At 41.8% G+C, this 19145-nt stretch overlaps 1 protein-coding gene across 2 annotated transcripts in view; it reads right to left on the minus strand.

Annotated features, from left to right (window-relative positions):
- Positions 1–365: 365 nt before the first annotated feature.
- RNF214 (ring finger protein 214) overlaps positions 366–19145 on the minus strand; it is a 120880-nt gene continuing 102100 nt past the window's right edge. Inside the window, exons 9-14 of one of the 2 annotated variants that reach the window (XM_073602370.1) lie at positions 18866–18964; positions 17568–17887; positions 4173–4323; positions 2670–2762; positions 2518–2595; positions 366–548 (exon numbers count right to left, since the gene is read on the minus strand). In XM_073602370.1, the coding sequence (XP_073458471.1) occupies positions 483–548; positions 2518–2595; positions 2670–2762; positions 4173–4323; positions 17568–17887; positions 18866–18964 (807 nt within the window). In that variant the 3' untranslated portion in view covers positions 366–482. The remainder of the gene's footprint in view (positions 549–2517; positions 2596–2669; positions 2763–4172; positions 4324–17567; positions 17888–18865; positions 18965–19145) is intronic. The other variant, XM_073602369.1, reaches the window with a different exon arrangement.

Raw genomic sequence — 19145 nt, forward strand, 5'->3', positions numbered from 1 at the left:
GTCATGTGACTTCAATTTCACGGGTCCCCACCTATCAGTCACACAGCTCCCCTCAACCTCATGCAGTTGACACAATGGGGGAACATTAAAACCTGCCTAGCTGCTGCTTTCCCATGTGGAAAAATTAGCTAAAGGGGCCTTTAAACCCCTTCCCCTTTTTCCTGTACATTCCCATTTCATATGCTCTTGTCTTGCCTTTACACTTTGAATCAGAAAAATCTCACATGTGAATGCATATATTATAGCAGTTAATGGATTTCTGTTTTAAACTGTTCAACTTTGTTCACAAGCCCACCAAAAATAAAAGTACACTGAACTCATGCTGACCTCAAGTGATGGTTTGAAAACAAAAGACAAAGCAGATTTTTTTTAAACACCATTTATTTTTGTGTGAGCTTAAAAAAGTTTAGCTTTTGAAAGAAGGCTATTTGTTAAGCAATGCCCTGTACAGCAGCATCGCTAGGCTTCCATAACTACTGAGGTCATCTTTGGCTCGGGCAGAAGGGGCAGGAATTGTTTTTGTTGGTTATCGCCCAGAATCGATTGCACTGTGGAATGATAAATATGATTCATGAGAGTAAGAAATACAAATAAAAGGCATTAAAATATAAAACACTTTACAGTTAAACCACACAAAAAGAAATAACATACCACTGGTTCCAGCTCTTATGTTAAAGTGGTTGTAAACCCTTCAAAATAACTTTATCTCTTAGTAATCTACATAGCACAGGCAGCTGATTGCTGCCTGTGAAAGTGTACTTATTGTGTTCATTTGCATAGAAGTCGCCATACAATCAAAAGTGACGTCAGGCACGATTGTGCAGTAGGTATTTTCATTAACAGCACACTATCTAAATCCCCTGCATGCCGTGATATTAGGATTGACAAGCTTCCTCTCAGAACGGCACAGAGGAAAGTCTTGCGATGCTGCTCTGAATATCTCATTCCTGCTTCTCCCCCTTGTGACTGACATGGGGAGAGAACCAGAGCAGCACAGAGTGTGATTTGCTGTGATTAATGGCTTAGCTCGGTTGCTGTAGTAATGACAATTGAGATAGAGGCTTGGTTTAGACTTGGACAGGAAAACAAAGTAAGGGCTGAAATGACGCCCACAAAAGATTCATTAAGCATTAGTTAAGATGGCGCTGCCAATACCAGGAAAAAACAAAATGTTAAAAAAAGGGGATACATTGCAGGATCATTCTATTAAAAAAATAAGAAAAAACTTACAGGGTTTACTTCCTCTTTAATTCTCTTGCTGGAAGAGCTGAGTAACAGCCACATCCCTCATTGCCTGTGCTTACAACGACTTGCATAACAGAAAAAGAAAGGGGGTGCATCTGTCCAAGTATGTTACATTACTGGGAGCACTGGGTCTTTTCTGGTGTTTGTTGTTGGGTCTCTATATAGAGCACACAACCTCAAATGGTATATTTTGCAAAAATGAGTGATATAGTGCATTTGTGTGCACTAAAATTATAATTTCTGGTGTACCGTTTGTAGTACATCACAGCACACAGGGTACTTCATTTACTTGACTACTTGGGTTATGCTGCCACCTTCAGATAAATGGACACTGGCAAAAAAAAAAAAAAAAAGAGACAGGAATTCCCAACCCAGCTCAGGTAAACCTTGAATTTGTAGCAAGCAGTGAACACAAAGCAGGAAGGGATCCCTATGTCCTGTGATTTACTCCAAGAAAATGATTTTCCACTTTTCTAACAATCAAATACCTTGAATCAAGAGGATGCAGATAAAGCCTTTCCCTTCCCCAGCAGGGGTGCCCAGAATAGGCCATGAAAATGAGAGTAAAACCCAATAAAATGCATTCAGTGAGACATGTGTAGGCACATCCATCACCTAAGGGCACCAGCAAAAAACTGAGGTTTAGCTGAGCTGGGAGGGGTTATACTTGAGCTGGGAATTCCTGCACTTTTTTTGTCCAATGTCCATTTACCTGAAGGCCGCAGTGTAACACAGGTAGTCATTAATATAAATTACTCTGTGTCCTGATGTACAGCTAAGAAATTAACTTTAGTGTATTATTTACTATATAAAATATGTGTTTGGTAAACCGTTTCACTAAAATGGTGTAACATTAAAGAAATGCAACTACCGTCATTTCATTCCCCAGGGTCCATGTTTTCAGAATATATATAAGGTTTGGGGTTTTAATCAATCTTCAGCTCTAAAATGTGCATTTTAATACAAATGCAAAAAAAAAAAAAAAAATACAAAAACATCTAAAAGGCGAGAAATGTTTAAAAAAGAAATTTAGGCATGCTGTGTGAATGGGAACACAAACATTTAAAAGGGGGTTTTCTCAAATTTGACTGCAAAAGTGGAAACACACTTTAATGCTCAAACTTAAGAAAAATTATTTGTTTAGTTTTGAATAGAAAGGTTTTTATTGCAGTGTTCAATGGAGAGGATTTTCTATCACTACTATTAAAACACTACTATGACTAGAGTTTAACCTGGTAAACATAAAATTCCCTTTATAGTAATCACACTTACCTCTACGTGCATGACATGATTACAAGACATAGGCTGCAGGTCATGGGGCTGTACATTCTTTTGACAGATTAGACACAACTGAAAAAAGAAGTATTATGCTTAGACTGTGTATTCAACATATATACCTGGATCACAAGTTCTACCGAACTCACCTGCGGACGTACTGCATATGCTCCTGTAGCTGATGACAAGAATGGTGCAGCTCGTTGTGTGTTCTGGTACTGGGGTCTACCATGTCCAATAGGCTGTCAAATAACATTAAAACATGCAAAGTACTATATTACTCCTTACTATGTCATTGCACACTATTTCAACAGGATATGTCCTAGTGCACTGCACAGAAAATAAGTGTAAACTGCAGGCATAATATAATTATTAATAAAAAAACAAAAAACAAAATGCAGTATGCTCAGGTCATCCTCACGTTTGGACTAAGATTTAAAACAAGCAAAAATATGTGAACTGGTGGGACCTTGAGGACAGCTAACAAGGAAGGAGAATAGAAACGTAAAAGGTTTTTTGCTAGAATGCTGTATTTGCTTAGATGGACTAAAAAAGTGAAAATGTTTTAAAATGTATTCTTTAAAAAAAATTATTGAATTATTGCCTGAACTGCCTGAATGAATCTTCTGCATTTGCAATTTTCAGGGCCAATTACCATTGTTACACGACAGTATCCAATTGTAAAATGTGCATTTTAAAATTACCATTAATAATGTGTGCTTTAAACGGTGCAGCTCCATTCATTTTGAATGATACCCCGACGCATAAGAAAAAAATAGCGCAGATCTGATTTCCATTGCATTGTGGAACGAATAGGCTGTCTTATGCACATTCATTAACAAGCCACATCACAGTGAACATATCCAAATGTACCCTATCTGTACCCAGTCAGATGCATGACCTGGTGGAAGCCTAAATGGTGAGATATTCGGAGAAACCTTATTAGACCTTATCTGACATCTTACTGTGGTTGATTTACTAAAACTGGAGAGTGCAAAATCTGGTGCCAATCGGTTTCTAACTTCAACTTGTTCAATTAAGCTTTGACAATAACACCCAGAAGCCCATTGGTTTTTATGCACAGCTGCACCAGATTTTTCACTTTCCAGTTTTAGCAAATCAACCCCACTGTTTCATTATAGTAAGGCCCCTTTCACACTGGGGAGGCAGGGGGCGTCGGCGGTAAAACAGCGCTATTTTTAGCGCTGTGTTACCGCAGTATTCGGCCGCTAGCGGTGCGGTTTTAACCCCCCCGCTGGCAGCCGAAAAAGGGTTAAAACCCCTCGTATAGCGCGGCTATAGCCGCGGTATAGCCACGCTGTCCCATTGATTTCAATGGGCAGGAGCGGTTTAGGAGCGGTGAATACACCGCTCCTTCACCGCTCCAAAGATGCGGCTGACAGGAGATTTTTTCTTCTCCTGCCAGCGCACCGCTTCAGTGTGAAAGCCCTCGGGCTTTCACACTGAACAAACAGCGGAGGCTGTTTAGGGGCGGTTTGCAGGCGCTATTTTTAGCGCAATAACGCCTGCAAACCGCCCCAGTGTGAAAGGGGCCTAAAGGCAGTAGTAATAACATAAGTATATTATTATTCATATGTCAACTAAATTATATTCTAAACTGGTCTAACTTTACAACCTGACATAAAACTGACCTGTGTCACTTTAAGAGCTGGATTTGAAGCTTCCCTTAGTAGTGGCTCATGCAGCTGTGTAGCTACAAGTTGGCACAGTTCTTCCACAGTAAGGCCAGCAAGTGTTCCGCGTTTCATCTTAACTTGTTGCAAAATGTCAGTCAACTGTGCCCTTAAAAAGACCAGGCACACAATATTACATATCAAAGTTGAAACTTGATAAAGGTCTGTCTGAACAAGTGTGTGTACATTTTAGCTATAGGGTTAAAGGGGTTGTAAAGGTAAAAATTTTTTCACCTTAATGCATTCTATGCATTAAGGTGAAAAAACTTTTGACAGTACCGCCGCCCCCAGGCCCCCCGTTTTACTTACCTGATGCCTCGAATCTTCGCTGCTCGTCCTCGTCAGCTTCATTGCAGCTCAGCCTGGATTGAAAGCAGCGCAGCCATTGGCTCGCGCTGCTGTCAATCACATCCGATGACGCGGTGCGCCGGGGGGCGGGGCCGAGTGATACAGCGAGCGGCTATAGCCACCGGCTGTATCACGGGAGCGCGCCCGCAAGCACTCACCACCGTGCGAGGGAAGCTCGCATAAAGGTGGTAAATGCTTGCGGGGAGGAGCTGAAACAGCCGCCGAGGGACCCCAGAAGACCAGGTTCGGGGCCACTCTGTGCAGAACGAGCTGCACAGTGAAGGTAAGTATAACATGTTTGTTATTTTAAAAAAAAAAAATAAATAACTTTACAACCCCTTTAAGTAATCAACAAGCTTTTTTTCAAAAAAGCAGGTAAGGATAGCCTGAAAAACTTGTTAAAAAGGAACCTATGGCTCCATCTGCTGGCTGGCATTAAAAAAAAAAAAAAAAAAGTATCCACATACAATCTTCATATTTACCTGCTTTAAACAGGAAGACTTCTTCATTTATTTTGTTAGTTCTTAAAATAAAACAATATGAAAAGAAAACCCCACGCTAAACATTTAGACTGAAGCTGGATACACATTATACAATTTTCTTTAGATGTTTTCCTTTAGATTTACCAAAACCATATAATATGAGGTCAAACCTAAACACTTCTAATTTGTATGCAATCAGGCAGGCCCTTGCACTACATAGTTGAAGGTAAATCTAAAGGAAATTGAACAAAAGTTGTGTTTAGGGGGTTATTTACAAAAGGCAAATTCACTTTGCACTACAATTGCAAACTACACATGCAAAATGCATTTGCAATTGCCCCGAAAGTGCACTTGCAAGTGCAGTCGCTGGAAATCTAAAGGGGCAGATCTGAAATGAGGGGAAGCTCTGCCGATTTTATCATCCAATCATGTGCAAGCCAAAATGCTGTTTTTTATTTTCCTTGCATGTACCCCTCGGATCTACAGCGACTGCACTTCCAAGTGCACTTTCAGTGCAATTTCAAGTGCACTTTGCACTTGTAGTGCAAAGTGGATTTGCCTTTAGTAAATAACCCCCAGTGTGTATACAGCTTAACTCTGCCATGAAAAAAGGAAACCGACTGCTATTCCTTGCCTTCATTTTAAGATGCTAGTTTCCCTGCTGCTTCTAACTGAATTCTCAAAAAGAGAGCTTAGTAATTGAAACCTTTTATTCTCCAATGACAGATAGACAGACATGTATGACATTGACAAGCTACTGATTCATTGTATGTGTTGCCTGAAGATAATCTTTAATTACTTTAAAGTCTGTAATAATATTAATAGGCATGCATACTTTTGTTATATACAGTACAAATAATATTTTTTTTTTAAGTCAAGTAAGTGGTACCAATGAGCGCCACTCAGTGGTGTCTAGTCTACTGCAGCTTGGGTTTTATTAACTACTGTAAATGTACAGCTGATAATACTAAGCTTCATCATAAAGACTAGGTACTGCTTGGTGCTTATCAGTACCACAGCAATAAATTGGATTTTTCCTACATATTTGCCTTTAAAATCCATTTCTTGGAGTACATCACAGGACACATAGCAGCCATAGTAATTACTATGTGGGTTATGTGCCCCTATAGGTGAATGGACAATGGCAGATCAATCAGACAGGAAGTCCTCCCCTACATAACCCCTCATACACAGGAAGTACCTCAGTTTAGTAGCAAGCAAAAAATTCCCACAAAGAGGGGAGGGACCTCTGTGTCTTGTGATGTACTTCAAAAAATTGATTTTACAGGTAAGTATGTAGGAAAAATCCAATTTTCATTATTCTACATCACAGGACACAGAGCAGCCGTAGTAATTACTATGTGGGACGTTCCAAAGCAATATAGGAGACACGATCACAGAAACTGCCACCTAAGAAGGACCTATTCTGCCACCCGTAACATACTGTGGCCAGGGCAGTATCCTCTGTGGCTCTGATATCCATCTGGTAAAACCCTGTGAATATATGAACCAAAGACCATGTAGCAGCCTTGAAAGTATCTCATTTCCCCTCCCGACTGGAGAAAGGAAAAAAAATCCCCCACTCCCATATTACTGCGGGTGCGACTTCCTGGCTTTACACCAGGAATATAAGATTTCCAAGTCCTGTAAAGCTCCCTGAAGCCAATTCTCCTAGCACTCAACAACACAGAGATAACAGGACTCAAGCTCATTAGGTCTGGCTGGACCAGACGTATCCGAGGAGCGTCCCCCAAAAGATACACTAGGTCGGTGTACCAAGTCCTCCTGGGCTAGGCCAGCTAACACTATTATCAGTGTTCCCACCTCCTGGATTCTTCGCAAAAGAAGCGGCAGTAGTTAAATCAGGGGGAAGGCTTAGAGTAGGGAAAACTGGTCCCTAAGGTGTTACCAGTATATCTAGCCCTATTGCTAGTGGGACTCTCGTCCTGGACCCAACCTGTCTGATTTGATATAGAACCTGGAATCCAGTAGATCCACCTGCAGAGTTCCCCAACCCTGGCAGATTGCAGAGAACGTCTCTGGATGCAGGGACCACCGTCCCGGTATTAGTCGCTGATGACTGGGAAAACCCCTACCAGTTTCTATATCTGGAATATGTACTGCCGACAGATGTCACATGCTATTCTGCCCCAGACAGAATGTGGTTCACCTTCCTGAGCTGCTCGACTCCTGGTGCAACTCTGGTGGTTGATATATGCCACTGCAGTGGCACTGTTGGACTGAACACTGACCACAAACCTGTGCAACTGGTTCGTCCAATAACCAAGGTGTACCGTCCAAAGATCCAAGAAATTGACGGGCAGTATGCTCTCCTGGGGAGACCAAGTCCCATGAACTGTAGTCACCTCCACCAAACCAGTCCCCCAACTGGAGAGACTGGCATCAGTGGTTATTATCTTTCATATAACTGAAAGGAAAATTTCCCCTTCTCCAGATCCTGAACAATCAACCGCCAATGCAATACTCCAGGGACAGAGCCCTCTGGCAATCCAATGTTTGAACCTTCATGTTCCAAACAGAGAGAATGCAGACACGCCTGTAAATATGCAGATCTATGCAGACAAGCCTGTAAGTATGCAAACACACATGTAAATATGCAGTTCTATGCAGTCGCATGTAAATATGCAGTTGTATGAAAACAGGCATGTAAATATACAGTTCTTATGCAAACAGGCATGTAATATGATGTTCTCACGCAAACAGGCATGTAATATGCAGTTCTCACACAAACAGGCATGTAAAATGCAGTTCTCACGCAAACAGGCATGTAATATGCAGTTCTCACGCAAACACGCATGTAAATCTGCAGTTCTTATGAAAACACTCATGTAAATATGCCATTCTATGCAAACACGACTGTAAGTATGCCACGCTATGCAAACACGACTGTAAATATGCCGTTCTATGCAAACACGTATGCAAATATGCCGCTCTATGCAAACACGCATGTATACAGTGGGGACGGAAAGCCCCCTTAAATTTTTCACTCTTTGTTATATTACAGCCATTTGCTAAAATCATTTAAGTTCATTTTTTTCCTCATTAATGTACACACAGCACCCCATTTTGACAGAAAAACACAGAATCGTTGACATTTTTGCAGATTTATTAAAAAAGAAAAACTGAAATATCACATGGTCCTAAGTATTCAGACCCTTTGCTGTGACACTCATATATTTAACTCAGGTGCTGTCCATTTCTTCTGATCATCCTTGAGATGGTTCTACACCTTCATTTGAGTCCAGCTGTGTTGGATTATACTGATTGGACTTGATTAGGAAAGCCACACAACTGTCTATATAAGACCTTACAGCTCACTGTGCATGTCAGAGCAAATGAGAATCATGAGGTCAAAGGAACTGCCTGAAGAGCTCAGAGACAGAATTGTGGCAAGGCACAAATCTGTCCAAGGTTACAAAAAAATTTCTCTTAAGGTTCCTAAGAGCACAATGGCCTCCATAATCCTTAAATGGAAGACGTTTGGGATGACCAGAACCCTTTCTAGAGCTGGCCGTCCAGCCAAACTGAGCTATCGGGGGAGAAGAGCCTTGGTGAGAGAGGTAAAGAAGAACCCAAAGATCACTGTGGCTGAGCTCCAGAGATGCAGTCGGGAGATGGGAGAAAGTTGTAGAAAGTCAACCATCACTGCAGCCCTCCACCAGTCGGGGCTTTATGGCAGAATGGCCCGATGGAAGCCTCTCCTAAGTGTAAGACACATGAAAGCCTGCATGGAGTTTGCTAAAAAACACCTGAAGGACTCCAAGATGGTGAGAAATAAGATTCTCTGGTCTGATGAGACCAAGATAGAACTTTTTGGCCTTAATTCTAAGCGGTATGTGTGGAGAAAACCAGGCACTGATCATCACCTGTCCAATGCAGTCCCAACAGTGAAGCATAGTGGTGGCAGCATCATGCTGTGGGGGTGTTTTTCAGCTGCAGGGACAGGACGACTGGTTGCAATCGAGGGAAAGATGAATTCGGCCAAGTACAGGGATATCCTGGACAAAAACCTTCTCCAGAGTGCTCAGGACCTCAGACTGGGCCGAAGGTTTACCTTCCAACAAGACATTGACCTTAAGCACACAGCTAAAATAACGAAGGAGTGGCTTCACAACAACTCCATGTCTGTTCTTGAATGGCCCAGCCTTGACTTAAACCCAATTGAGCATCTCTGGAAAGACCTAAAAATGGCTGTCCACCAACGTTTACCATCCAACCTGACAGAACTGCAGAGGATCTGCAAGGAGGAATGGCAGAGGATCCCCAAATCCAGGTGTGAAAAACTTGTTGCATCTTTCCCAAAAAGACTCATGGCTGTATTAGATCAAAAGGGTGCTTCTACTAAATACTGAGCAAAGGGTCTGAATATTTGATGTGATGTGATATTTCAGTTTTTCTTTTTTAATAAATCTGCAAAAATGTCAACAATTCTGTGTTTTTCTGTCAATATGGGGTTCTGTGTGTACATTAATGAGGAAAAAAAATGAACTTAAATGATTTTAGCAAATGGCTGCAATATAACAAAGAGTGAAAAATTTAAGGGGGTCTGAATACTTTCCGTCCCCACTGTATATGTAGTTGCTAAGCAAACACGCATGCAAATATGCAGTTCTTATTCAAACACACATGTAATTATGCAGTTCTAATGCACACACATCTAAATATGCAGTTCTAGGCAAACACACATGTAAATATGCAAATACACATGCAGTTCATATGCAATTATACAGGTATGCATGCAAAAAATGTCATATTATGCTGCACCTTCAAGACTGCATTTGGCCCAATACTAGTTTTTGCAGGACTAGCCAAACACATCCAATGCATCCTGAATGCAGGGTCTATGCTGCTTCAGTGCAACCTAAATGTAAGCCTGCACATATCAAATGCAAGCTACTCTGGAGACACAACTCCTTTAAGTACATTAATATCCATGCAGGGGTGTAACAACAAACAGTTGTTCAAGCCCCCAGATTAAAAACAAAGTATACAAGTATGCCTTTATGCAAATTATTTATTTTGCATCAATGCAGTATATTATTGTGTCCTGTCTGGCCATGCATCTCTCCCATAGGTAGTACTCACACTTCATTATGAAGCCATTAGCTGTTTCTGTGTCTCTAGAAACCTCTGTGATCTTTCAGCCCATGTTTCAACAACAAAAAAAGGCAGCTCTTCCAATTCCTGTCTACACTGCACAAGAGTGGGCTATACTGAGTGACCTGGTAGAAAGCAAAGTCAAGCCGCCCCAGGTGAGAGCAATCCTAGTCTGCAATTTGGATAGGAGCCACTGGAACAGGAAAAGGTTTGACTGCACTCACAGGTTTGAAGCAAAAGTGAAGACTTTATTGAAGATAAAAATCATTAGACAACATCATAGGCATCATGATATCAATGCAGACCTGGCAGAGATTAACGCGTTTAACGAACTGGAATTCGCTGATTATGACTAAACGAATTCCAATTTGTGAAATGCACTTTTCCTGTTCCAGTGGCTCCTATACTGAGCGACCCCGCGCCCTCTAGTCTAGAGAGAGACACACAACCAGGCCACCAACAGCACACTGCCCCCAGTGGCCACCGGGAGAAAGACCAGACAGTCGGATGTTTTTTTTTTTTTTTTTTTTATGTAGATACTGCAAATGTAGACTTACCATTCCTGCTGCAGGACTCTGAATCGTATCCAATCTTCACCTATCACGGTGCGTTTTGTCACTTCAAGGACTGGGTACCCTCTTTATTATCTGGATCCACTCCCCTAGACCTGTATAGCACCCTGCTGGCAAGCGCACCTTGGTTAAAACAAACACTGCACAGGGTTCCATTACGCAGGGTCCAGCGTCGTAAGGCTACATTACAGGCAGACCTCAGAGATTCTTCTCTCCTATCCAATGAGGTTTGGGTACCATTCATTTTGGCTGATAGCTTTTTCAAATGGAACCGGTTTAAGTCCATGATTCCCAGTAGAACTATTCCGGACCTCCCAGTATGCTCGAAGAGCACATGCAGCACATCAGTGACCACCACCTTACAGACACTGGCAAAAAAACATTGTACTTCCTATGTAGGAGGGGTTATATAGGGGAGGACTTCCTGTCTGATTGATCTGCCAGTGTCCAATCACCTATAGGTGGCGCATAACCCACATAATAATTATTATGGCTGCTCTGTGTCCTGTGATGTAGGATAAAGAAAAATACTATATATAAGTTTGATCAATCCAGTATGCTGACTAATAAGACCAAATTCGTGAGTATGTAGGAAATAACCCCCTAAAAAAAATCTGCATTCCCTACTACCTAATGTGATGAAAATATATTATTGTTATAAGTGATTTATATAGTGCCGAGAGTTTACACAGCTCTTTACAACATAAAGGCAGACAGTACAATTACAATACAATTTAATACAGTAGGAATCAGAGAGCCCTGCTCGTTAGAGCTTACAATCTAAGAGGGAGGGACAAAAGATACAAAAGGTAATAACTGTGGGGGGTGGGCTGATGGAGAAAATAACAGGATTTTTTTTACAGCTTTCCTGTAAAATCCATTTCTTGGAGTACATCATGGGACACGGAGCCTTAAGTAATTACTTAATGGGTTATAGGCCACCTTCAGGTGTTGACACTGGTAAACCTAATCAAATGAAGTTTACTCCCCTATATAACCCCTCCTCCTTCCAGAAGCACATCAGTTTTTGTAGCAGCGCAATATACTTGTATCCCAAAAAGGAGGGGAGGGTCCTCTGTGTCCCATGATGTACTCCAAGAAAAGGATTTTACAGGTAAGCTGTAATAAAAATCCTATTCTTTTTATTGTACATCATGGGACACACAGCCTTAGGTAATTACCTAATGGGATGTCCCATAGCAATGCCACATGAGGGGTGGGAGAAAACAACCCACAGTGTACACCCAGACTCGAGGATCTATACTGCTGCTTGCAGCACATTGCGCCGAAGGCAATATCCTCATACCTCCTTACATCCACCTGATAAAATTTTGTGAATGTATGCACTGAAGACCAAGTTGCGGCCTTACAGATCTGAGCCATGGAGGCCTGATGACGCACTGCCCAAGAAGCACTAACCGACCTGTAGAATGCGCCTTAACTTGAAACAGGGGAATCTTACCCCTTAGATCATAAGTTTTAATTATCACTTGCCGAATCCACTTAGCAACAATGAAACTGTCCTTTTTTAGGACCCTCCGGCAGAATAAATAAGACACCAGTCTTACAAATCTGAGCAGTTTTCTTTAAATAGATCTTCACTGCTCTCACCACATCAAGACAATGTAGTGATCTTTCTTCCCTGGAACCTGGTTTTGGTAAAAACGATGGCAGGACAATATCTTGGTTCAGGTAAAAACCTGAAATTACTTTTGGCAAAAAACCTGGACGAGAGCGTAACACCACTCTGTCCTCATGAAAAATCAAATATGGCTCTTTACAAGAAAGAACAGCCTATTTTGAAACCCTCCTTGCTGAGGATATAGCAACCAAAAACACCAACTTCCTTGTCAGGAGGACTAGGGGAATCTGTTGTATTGGTTCAAATGGCTGTTTTTGTAACACAGACAAAACTAAATTTAAGTCCCAAGGGTTCAAGGGAGGTTTGACGGGCAGATTAAGCCGCATCACCCCTTGTATAAAGCCCCGGACTAAAGAATGAGTAGCAAGTGGTCTTTGAAATAAGACCAATAAAGCTGAGACTTGGTCTTTAATAGTACTTAAGGCCAATTTAATTTCTATCCCTAATTGTAGAAAGGCAAGAATTCTGCCTATGATATATCTCCAAGGGTGCCAACCCTTGGATTCACACCAGGAACATAAGCCTTCCAGACTCTATAATATATAGTTCTGGAAACTGGCTTCCTAGCATTAATCAGGGTAATGATAACTGACCCGGAAAGCCCACGTTTCTTTAGAATGTGGGTTTCAATAGCCAAGCCGTTAAATTTAGAGACCGTAAGGAAGGATGGAATATCGGTCCCTGAGAGTGCAGATCTGGCCGTAGTGGAAGGGAACATGGGCCCTCCACTGCCATCTTTATGATTTTTGCATACCATGACCTTCTGGGCCATGCTGGTGCCACCAGAATTATTGGCTTTCTTTCCAGCTTGATCCTGCAAAGAAGTCGAGGCAGCAACTGAATAGGAGGGGATGCATAGATCAGTAAGAACTGATCCCATGGGGTCACTAACGCATCCGTTCTGCAAGGTAATGGATCCCTTGTTCTGGCCACAAAGTTCACCAACTTTGTGTTGAACCTGGATGCTAGAAGTTCCACGTCCGGAGTCCCCCATCTTTGACAAACAGCCCAAAATATGTCGGGGTGAAGAGACTATTCCCCTGGGAATAACTCCTGCAATGAGGCACAGACATGTGTAAAAATACAGCCACAGTAGCAAACTTTAGCTGTAAAATAGCGGGACCTTCCGCATCCCCCACGGTGGGGGTACAGCGCTGCTGTCCCCCTAACCCTCTGGTCCCATAAGGGGAAGACAAAAGACATTTTTTGCTGATTTTTTACCTTGCAAAATCTCCTTCCACGAGCTGTGCAGCCAGACACGGAACTGAGCAAACAGTGAGACAACAGAGTACGGTATGTGCATAGACTCCATCTAGTGGAGATTTTAAGGCATGACAACATTTTTTCCTTAAATGAAAGAAAATGCATAGATGTTTTTAATATCTAAGTTTTCTTCCCTTCCCTTACCTTGTCTTCGCCGCAGGATTTTGCTGAATTAACAGAAAATCCAACTTTCACCCATCATGGCGGGGTACGTTCAGCAAACCTTCAAGGACTGGGTCCGTAAAAACGGGGTCCAACTGCCTTGGGCCTTGTATAAGCACCCCATCAGGAAGCTTGAGGCAATGTAACAAGACCTAAGCACTGGGTTCTTGGGGTCCAGCCCTACAAAGAGAGGCATTACAGGCAAAACCTCGTGCTTCGGATACGAGGTCCCAGGTACCATCCATTTTAGGCCTCAGTGGCACTTCTGGATGGATCTGGCTTCTTTTTATGGAGGAATTTAAATCCAGCATGGATCCCTCCTGGAGCTCCTCAGAGCACTTCTTAACTCGTGACCAACACCTTAGACTGGCGAAAAAACTGATGTACTCCTGGAAGGAGGAGGGGATATATAGGGGAGTAAACTTCCTTTGATTTGGTTTACCAGTGTCAACACCTGAAGGTGGCCTACAACCCATTAAGTAATTACTTAAGGCTCTGTGTCCCATAATGTACGATAAAGAAAAATGGACAGTTGTTAGGTGGGGGCCAGATAGGCTTCTCTGAAGAGATAAGTTTTCAGGGATTATCTGAAAGTGGAAAGAGTAGGAGATAGTCCGACAGATTGGAGGAAGAGAGTTCCAGATGATGGGAGAGACTCTGTAGAAGTCCTGGATGCAAGCATGGGATGAGGTGACAAGGGAGCTAGAAAGCAAAAGTTCTTGGGGAGAACAAAGAGAATGATTACCGTATAAACTTGAGTATAGGTTGACCCGAATATAAGCTGAGGCACCTAATTTTACCACAACAAACTGGGAAAACATATTGACTCGAGTATAAGCCGAGGGTGGGAAAATGCAGCAGCTACTGGGTAAACAATGCCCATCTGCAGCCTCACTGTGCCCATTTGCAGTTTAATTGTGCCCATCTGTAGTCTCACTGTGCCCATCTCTAGTGTCACTGTGTCAATCTGCAGCCGTACCTTCAATTAGTAAAACAGCGTGTATAGCAGCTTGTCTCCCGCTGTGTATGCAGTCTGTTCCGCCGTCCATTGAAAGAAAGCCCCGCCTCCTCCTCATCCATGCTAGAGGAACACTGATACAATGCTGGGAAACTGTATCAGCGTTCCATCTATCAGAGATGAGGAGAAGGCGGGGCTTTCTTACAATGGACAGCGGAACAGACTGCATACACAGCGGGAGACACACGCTGTTACACACACTGTTTTACTAATGGAAGGTACGGCTCAATCGAGTATAAGCCGAGGGGGGGTTTTTCAGCCAAAAAAATGGGCTGAAAAACTCAGCTTATACTCGAGTATATACAGTAGGTTTGTATTTTAAGACTAGGTTAGTGATGTAGCTGGGGGCTAAGCTGTGTACGGCTTTGTAAGTTAATGTTAGTATCTTGAATTTAATTTGTTTGGTGAGCAGAAGCCAGTGGCGGCAGAGAGGGCTAGCAGACATGGAGCAGTTTGTAAGGTGGATGAACCTGGCAGCAGCATTCATGACGGACTACAGGGAGATAGCCTATTTAAAGGCAAGCCAATGACCAGGGAGGTGGCATTGGTTAGGAAGGGGAGTATCTTGGAGATGTTGCGGAGGTTGAGGCGGTAAGCTGTGGACAGTGATTGGGTGTGGGGAGAAATCAGGTGAAGAGGCACTTGGGGGAGGAAATATTATGAGCTTGGTTTTGGATGGATTGAGTTTGAGGAAATGGTGGAATTTACAGGCTGATATGCCTGTTAGTAAATTGGTGATGCATGAGGAGACTGATGGAGTGAGCTGAGGTGTATAGGAGATAGATTTGGGTGTCATCGGTGTAGAAATGGTATTGAAACTCATGGAAGGCTATCAGCTGACCCAGGGAGGAGGTGTAGATTGAGAATAAGAGAGGTCCAAGAACAGAACCTTGGGGGACCCCGAAGGAGAAAGGAAGAGAAGAGAAGGAAGTAGAGTTGTAAGTGACACTGAAGGTGCTGTGGGATAGGTAGGCTGAGAACCAGCAAAGAGTACAGTCACGGAGACCAAAGGAATGGAGTATTTTAATGGGGTGGGGGTGGTCCACTATGTCAGAGGCAGCAGAGAGGTCCAGGACGAGCAATACAGAATAGTGTCAGTTGGTTTTAGCCATTAGTAGGTCATTTGTGAGTTTAAGGAGAACAGTTTCTGTGAAGTGTTGAGGGCAAAATCCGGACTGAAGGGGATCAAGAAGTTTGTTCACAGTTAGATGGTCGCTCAGTTGGTTGTAGACCAGATGTTGAAAAAGTCTGGAGAAAAAGGGGAGTAAGGAGATGGGGCGTAGGTTGTTAAGATTGGTGAGGTCCAGTGAGGGCTTTTTAAGGATGGAGGTGACTAATGCATGTTTTAGAGAGTTGGAGAAGATGCCAGAAGAGAGATCCCAGTTAGAGAGTGTAGAATAGAGCCAGAGGGTGAGCATATACAGTATTACTCTTGTTTAAGGAGATATACAGTAGAATGATACGTATTATGTGTAAGAATTGTAAGTTTAGCGGGAGAGAATATTTATTATAAGTTTTTATGTGTTATTAATGAGGCTATAGTTATAAAATAGTTCATCTGGAAATAACAGACAGCTATGTATATTTGACACATACATCTAGCGCTTGATAAAGTCAGACCAAATGTTTTAGATGATGTTAGTGCTTTCACTATGCAGTGAAGTGGAGTTGTAAGAAATACGTGCTGGAGAAAAGTGATTGCAAGTGACACGGTCAGACACCGTTATAGTAATGCATGCAATATGTTTGTACCTTTCACAATTCCTTATAGTATGTTTATTGGTTTTAATAAAGGTATGGTTTTACAAAATGAAGACAATGAACACATATCATTTATGTGTTTGTAAGGATATTGGAGTATCTAATCTGGCATAAAGGAAGAAAATCTGAGAAGACGCATATTAACCACCAACAAATAAAAATACATACACAAAAGTAAACAAAAATCGGGCAGACTTAATGTACCACTTTGTCTTTTTTCTGCCATCACTCTTCTGTTTTCTAAGTTTCATTGGTGGGGTTTGTATTACACCATCTGTGTTTGAAGACGTTCTATATTGATAGGGGTCATTGATACAGGGTTCAGTCTCAGGCCTCAATCACGCGGGTGTCAGAGGGGTGGAAAAAAACAGGTTGATGGTCTGCATTTATACCACCCCTTGTCCGCTCACCTAAACTCTGCAATGGCAGCCAGAGGGGGTAGCAGTGTGGGTGACATGTTTTGCTTCAGGATGCAGCAAAAATTATATTGAGTGTCCCAGTTGGCAGGCAGTACTGCCACCAAATTTTACCCATTCAAGTGAATAAGGTGCTGCCTCAACTGTGAGCCAAAAACTCGGCTCAATAGAAAATCCAGATTTGGCTGGAAAAACAAAAACTCACCACAGATCACTTTTCAGAGGGCCAATCATGTAAAGCATGTAGCAATTAAGGCATTGATGTGGTGGAGAATGGTTTTTCACATTTAATACGTTTTTAATAGTGATGACAAAAGCAGAAGCACAAAGACTGTTCATAAATTCCCAGCCATTTTTTGTGTTATGGTTATTTGAATACAAGAATGTATTTGAATGCAAGAATGTATTTATGACATTGTAATATACAGTATTTTTTGTGCATGGTAAAATAGAATGTATCATTAGGAATCTTAATTTGATAATACTTGTAATTGCTAAAGGTGAATGGGAGTGATGTTATATCGATGCACATTTTCTTTTTCACTTAGTCACGGAATAACAAACAACTCACTTGTTGCACTGTGGGAACCTGGCTTGTAGCTTCTCCAGAATCTTGTTTAGCTTGTCTGTACTTGGGGGCCCTGGAACATCACTACTGCTGTGAAGGTCAGATATACCAGGTAACCTTGGAGCTGACTGCAAGGGACCCAAGAAGTTCCCTGGAGGAAATGCCAAAGGAGGTGGACGCTGATAAAGGAATGATGTTGGACCCAGAAATGGCTGCTGGAATGTAGGTTCTTTAGATGGTATTGATGCTGATAATGGAACAGCTGGGCCTTGGTTGGGTATTGGAGGAGTTGCAAATGCAATTTTCTGTAGCATGAGGTTAGGCTGTAAAAGTAAAAAGAATAAACCATCCAGAGAGCACAAAAACAATGTAATACAAACGGTAATATTCTTTTTTCAGCATGAAGTCATATTCGTTACCGAAATGCTAAGCAGACTTCATTAAACTGGCAATGTTTTAAAGATATTCTTATTTTGTGGTATATAAAATGTGGAAAACAGAAAAGTAAACACAACAGAACAAGTGCAAAATAAACAAATAATTGATTTATATCCATTTTAAGACCTACATTGACCAGTTATATTTTCTTGAAATGGTCAGTTTGTTTATCTCTAACCAAAGTGTCAATTTTGTTAAAGCGGTGTTCCGCCCCCACAAAAAAATGAAAAGCCAGCAGCTACACATACTGCAGCTGCTGGCTTTTAACAATAGGACACTTACCTGTCCCAGAGTCCAGCAATGTCGGCACCGCACCTGATGTTTCCAGCTCTCAGTCCGCCTCAATTTTGTTTCCGGAGTGAGGCAGCAAGTTCATGTCCCACAGCTAGAACACAGTGCTGTATACTGTATGTGTAGCTGAGGCCACATACAGTTTATATAGTACTCATTCCCACTGCAACTGTTGGTAAATTAAATAAGTGGTTTGGAACAGCTTGGTCCAAATTAACTATTTAAAGTTGAGTAAAACCTGGAGATCAACTTTAAAATATAACCACAAAAAATAACCAGGATAAAACTCAGCAATCTTTCCCTATGAAAATGGTCACATAGTCACAAAGACATAAAGTGTGACTTGCCTTTGCGTGCAGGGAAACAGACAGTAATAAAAACATGACAGAGTTACTGAAACTTCCCCACCCTTTGCAAAGTAAAATAAAGTTTTAACTATAGTTGAAAAAAGATTTTGTCTGGTGTTGAACTTTTTGACCAGCTCTAGGCATTTATTTCTCTACCATTGTTAGCAAAAGTCAGTGACATGAGTTTTTTAATTTTGCACTTAGTAAACAGTAAATGACACTTACATCAGAGGGGGGAGGAGGCAGATTTGGAGCCAATATTGAAGGAAGGTTGCCTAATTTATTCCCACATTTGACCTGTTTTATTTGTGCTTCAAACTGTTCCTAAAAAGGGGAAAAATAAAACATTAAAAGAAGATCAAAGCCATGTTTGCTTTAATATTTGCTCAACCCACACTGAACCCACACTCTTTCGACAACTCCTTGGATACTTTAACGTGCATATCCTCTTTTCCAAACTATCGGCTCCTAAAGAGGCTTTGTCATTGGAAAACTGCTATAGGTA

Source organism: Aquarana catesbeiana, linkage group LG10, assembly GCF_042186555.1.
Source record: "Aquarana catesbeiana isolate 2022-GZ linkage group LG10, ASM4218655v1, whole genome shotgun sequence".
Classification (NCBI taxonomy): domain Eukaryota; kingdom Metazoa; phylum Chordata; class Amphibia; order Anura; family Ranidae; genus Aquarana; species Aquarana catesbeiana.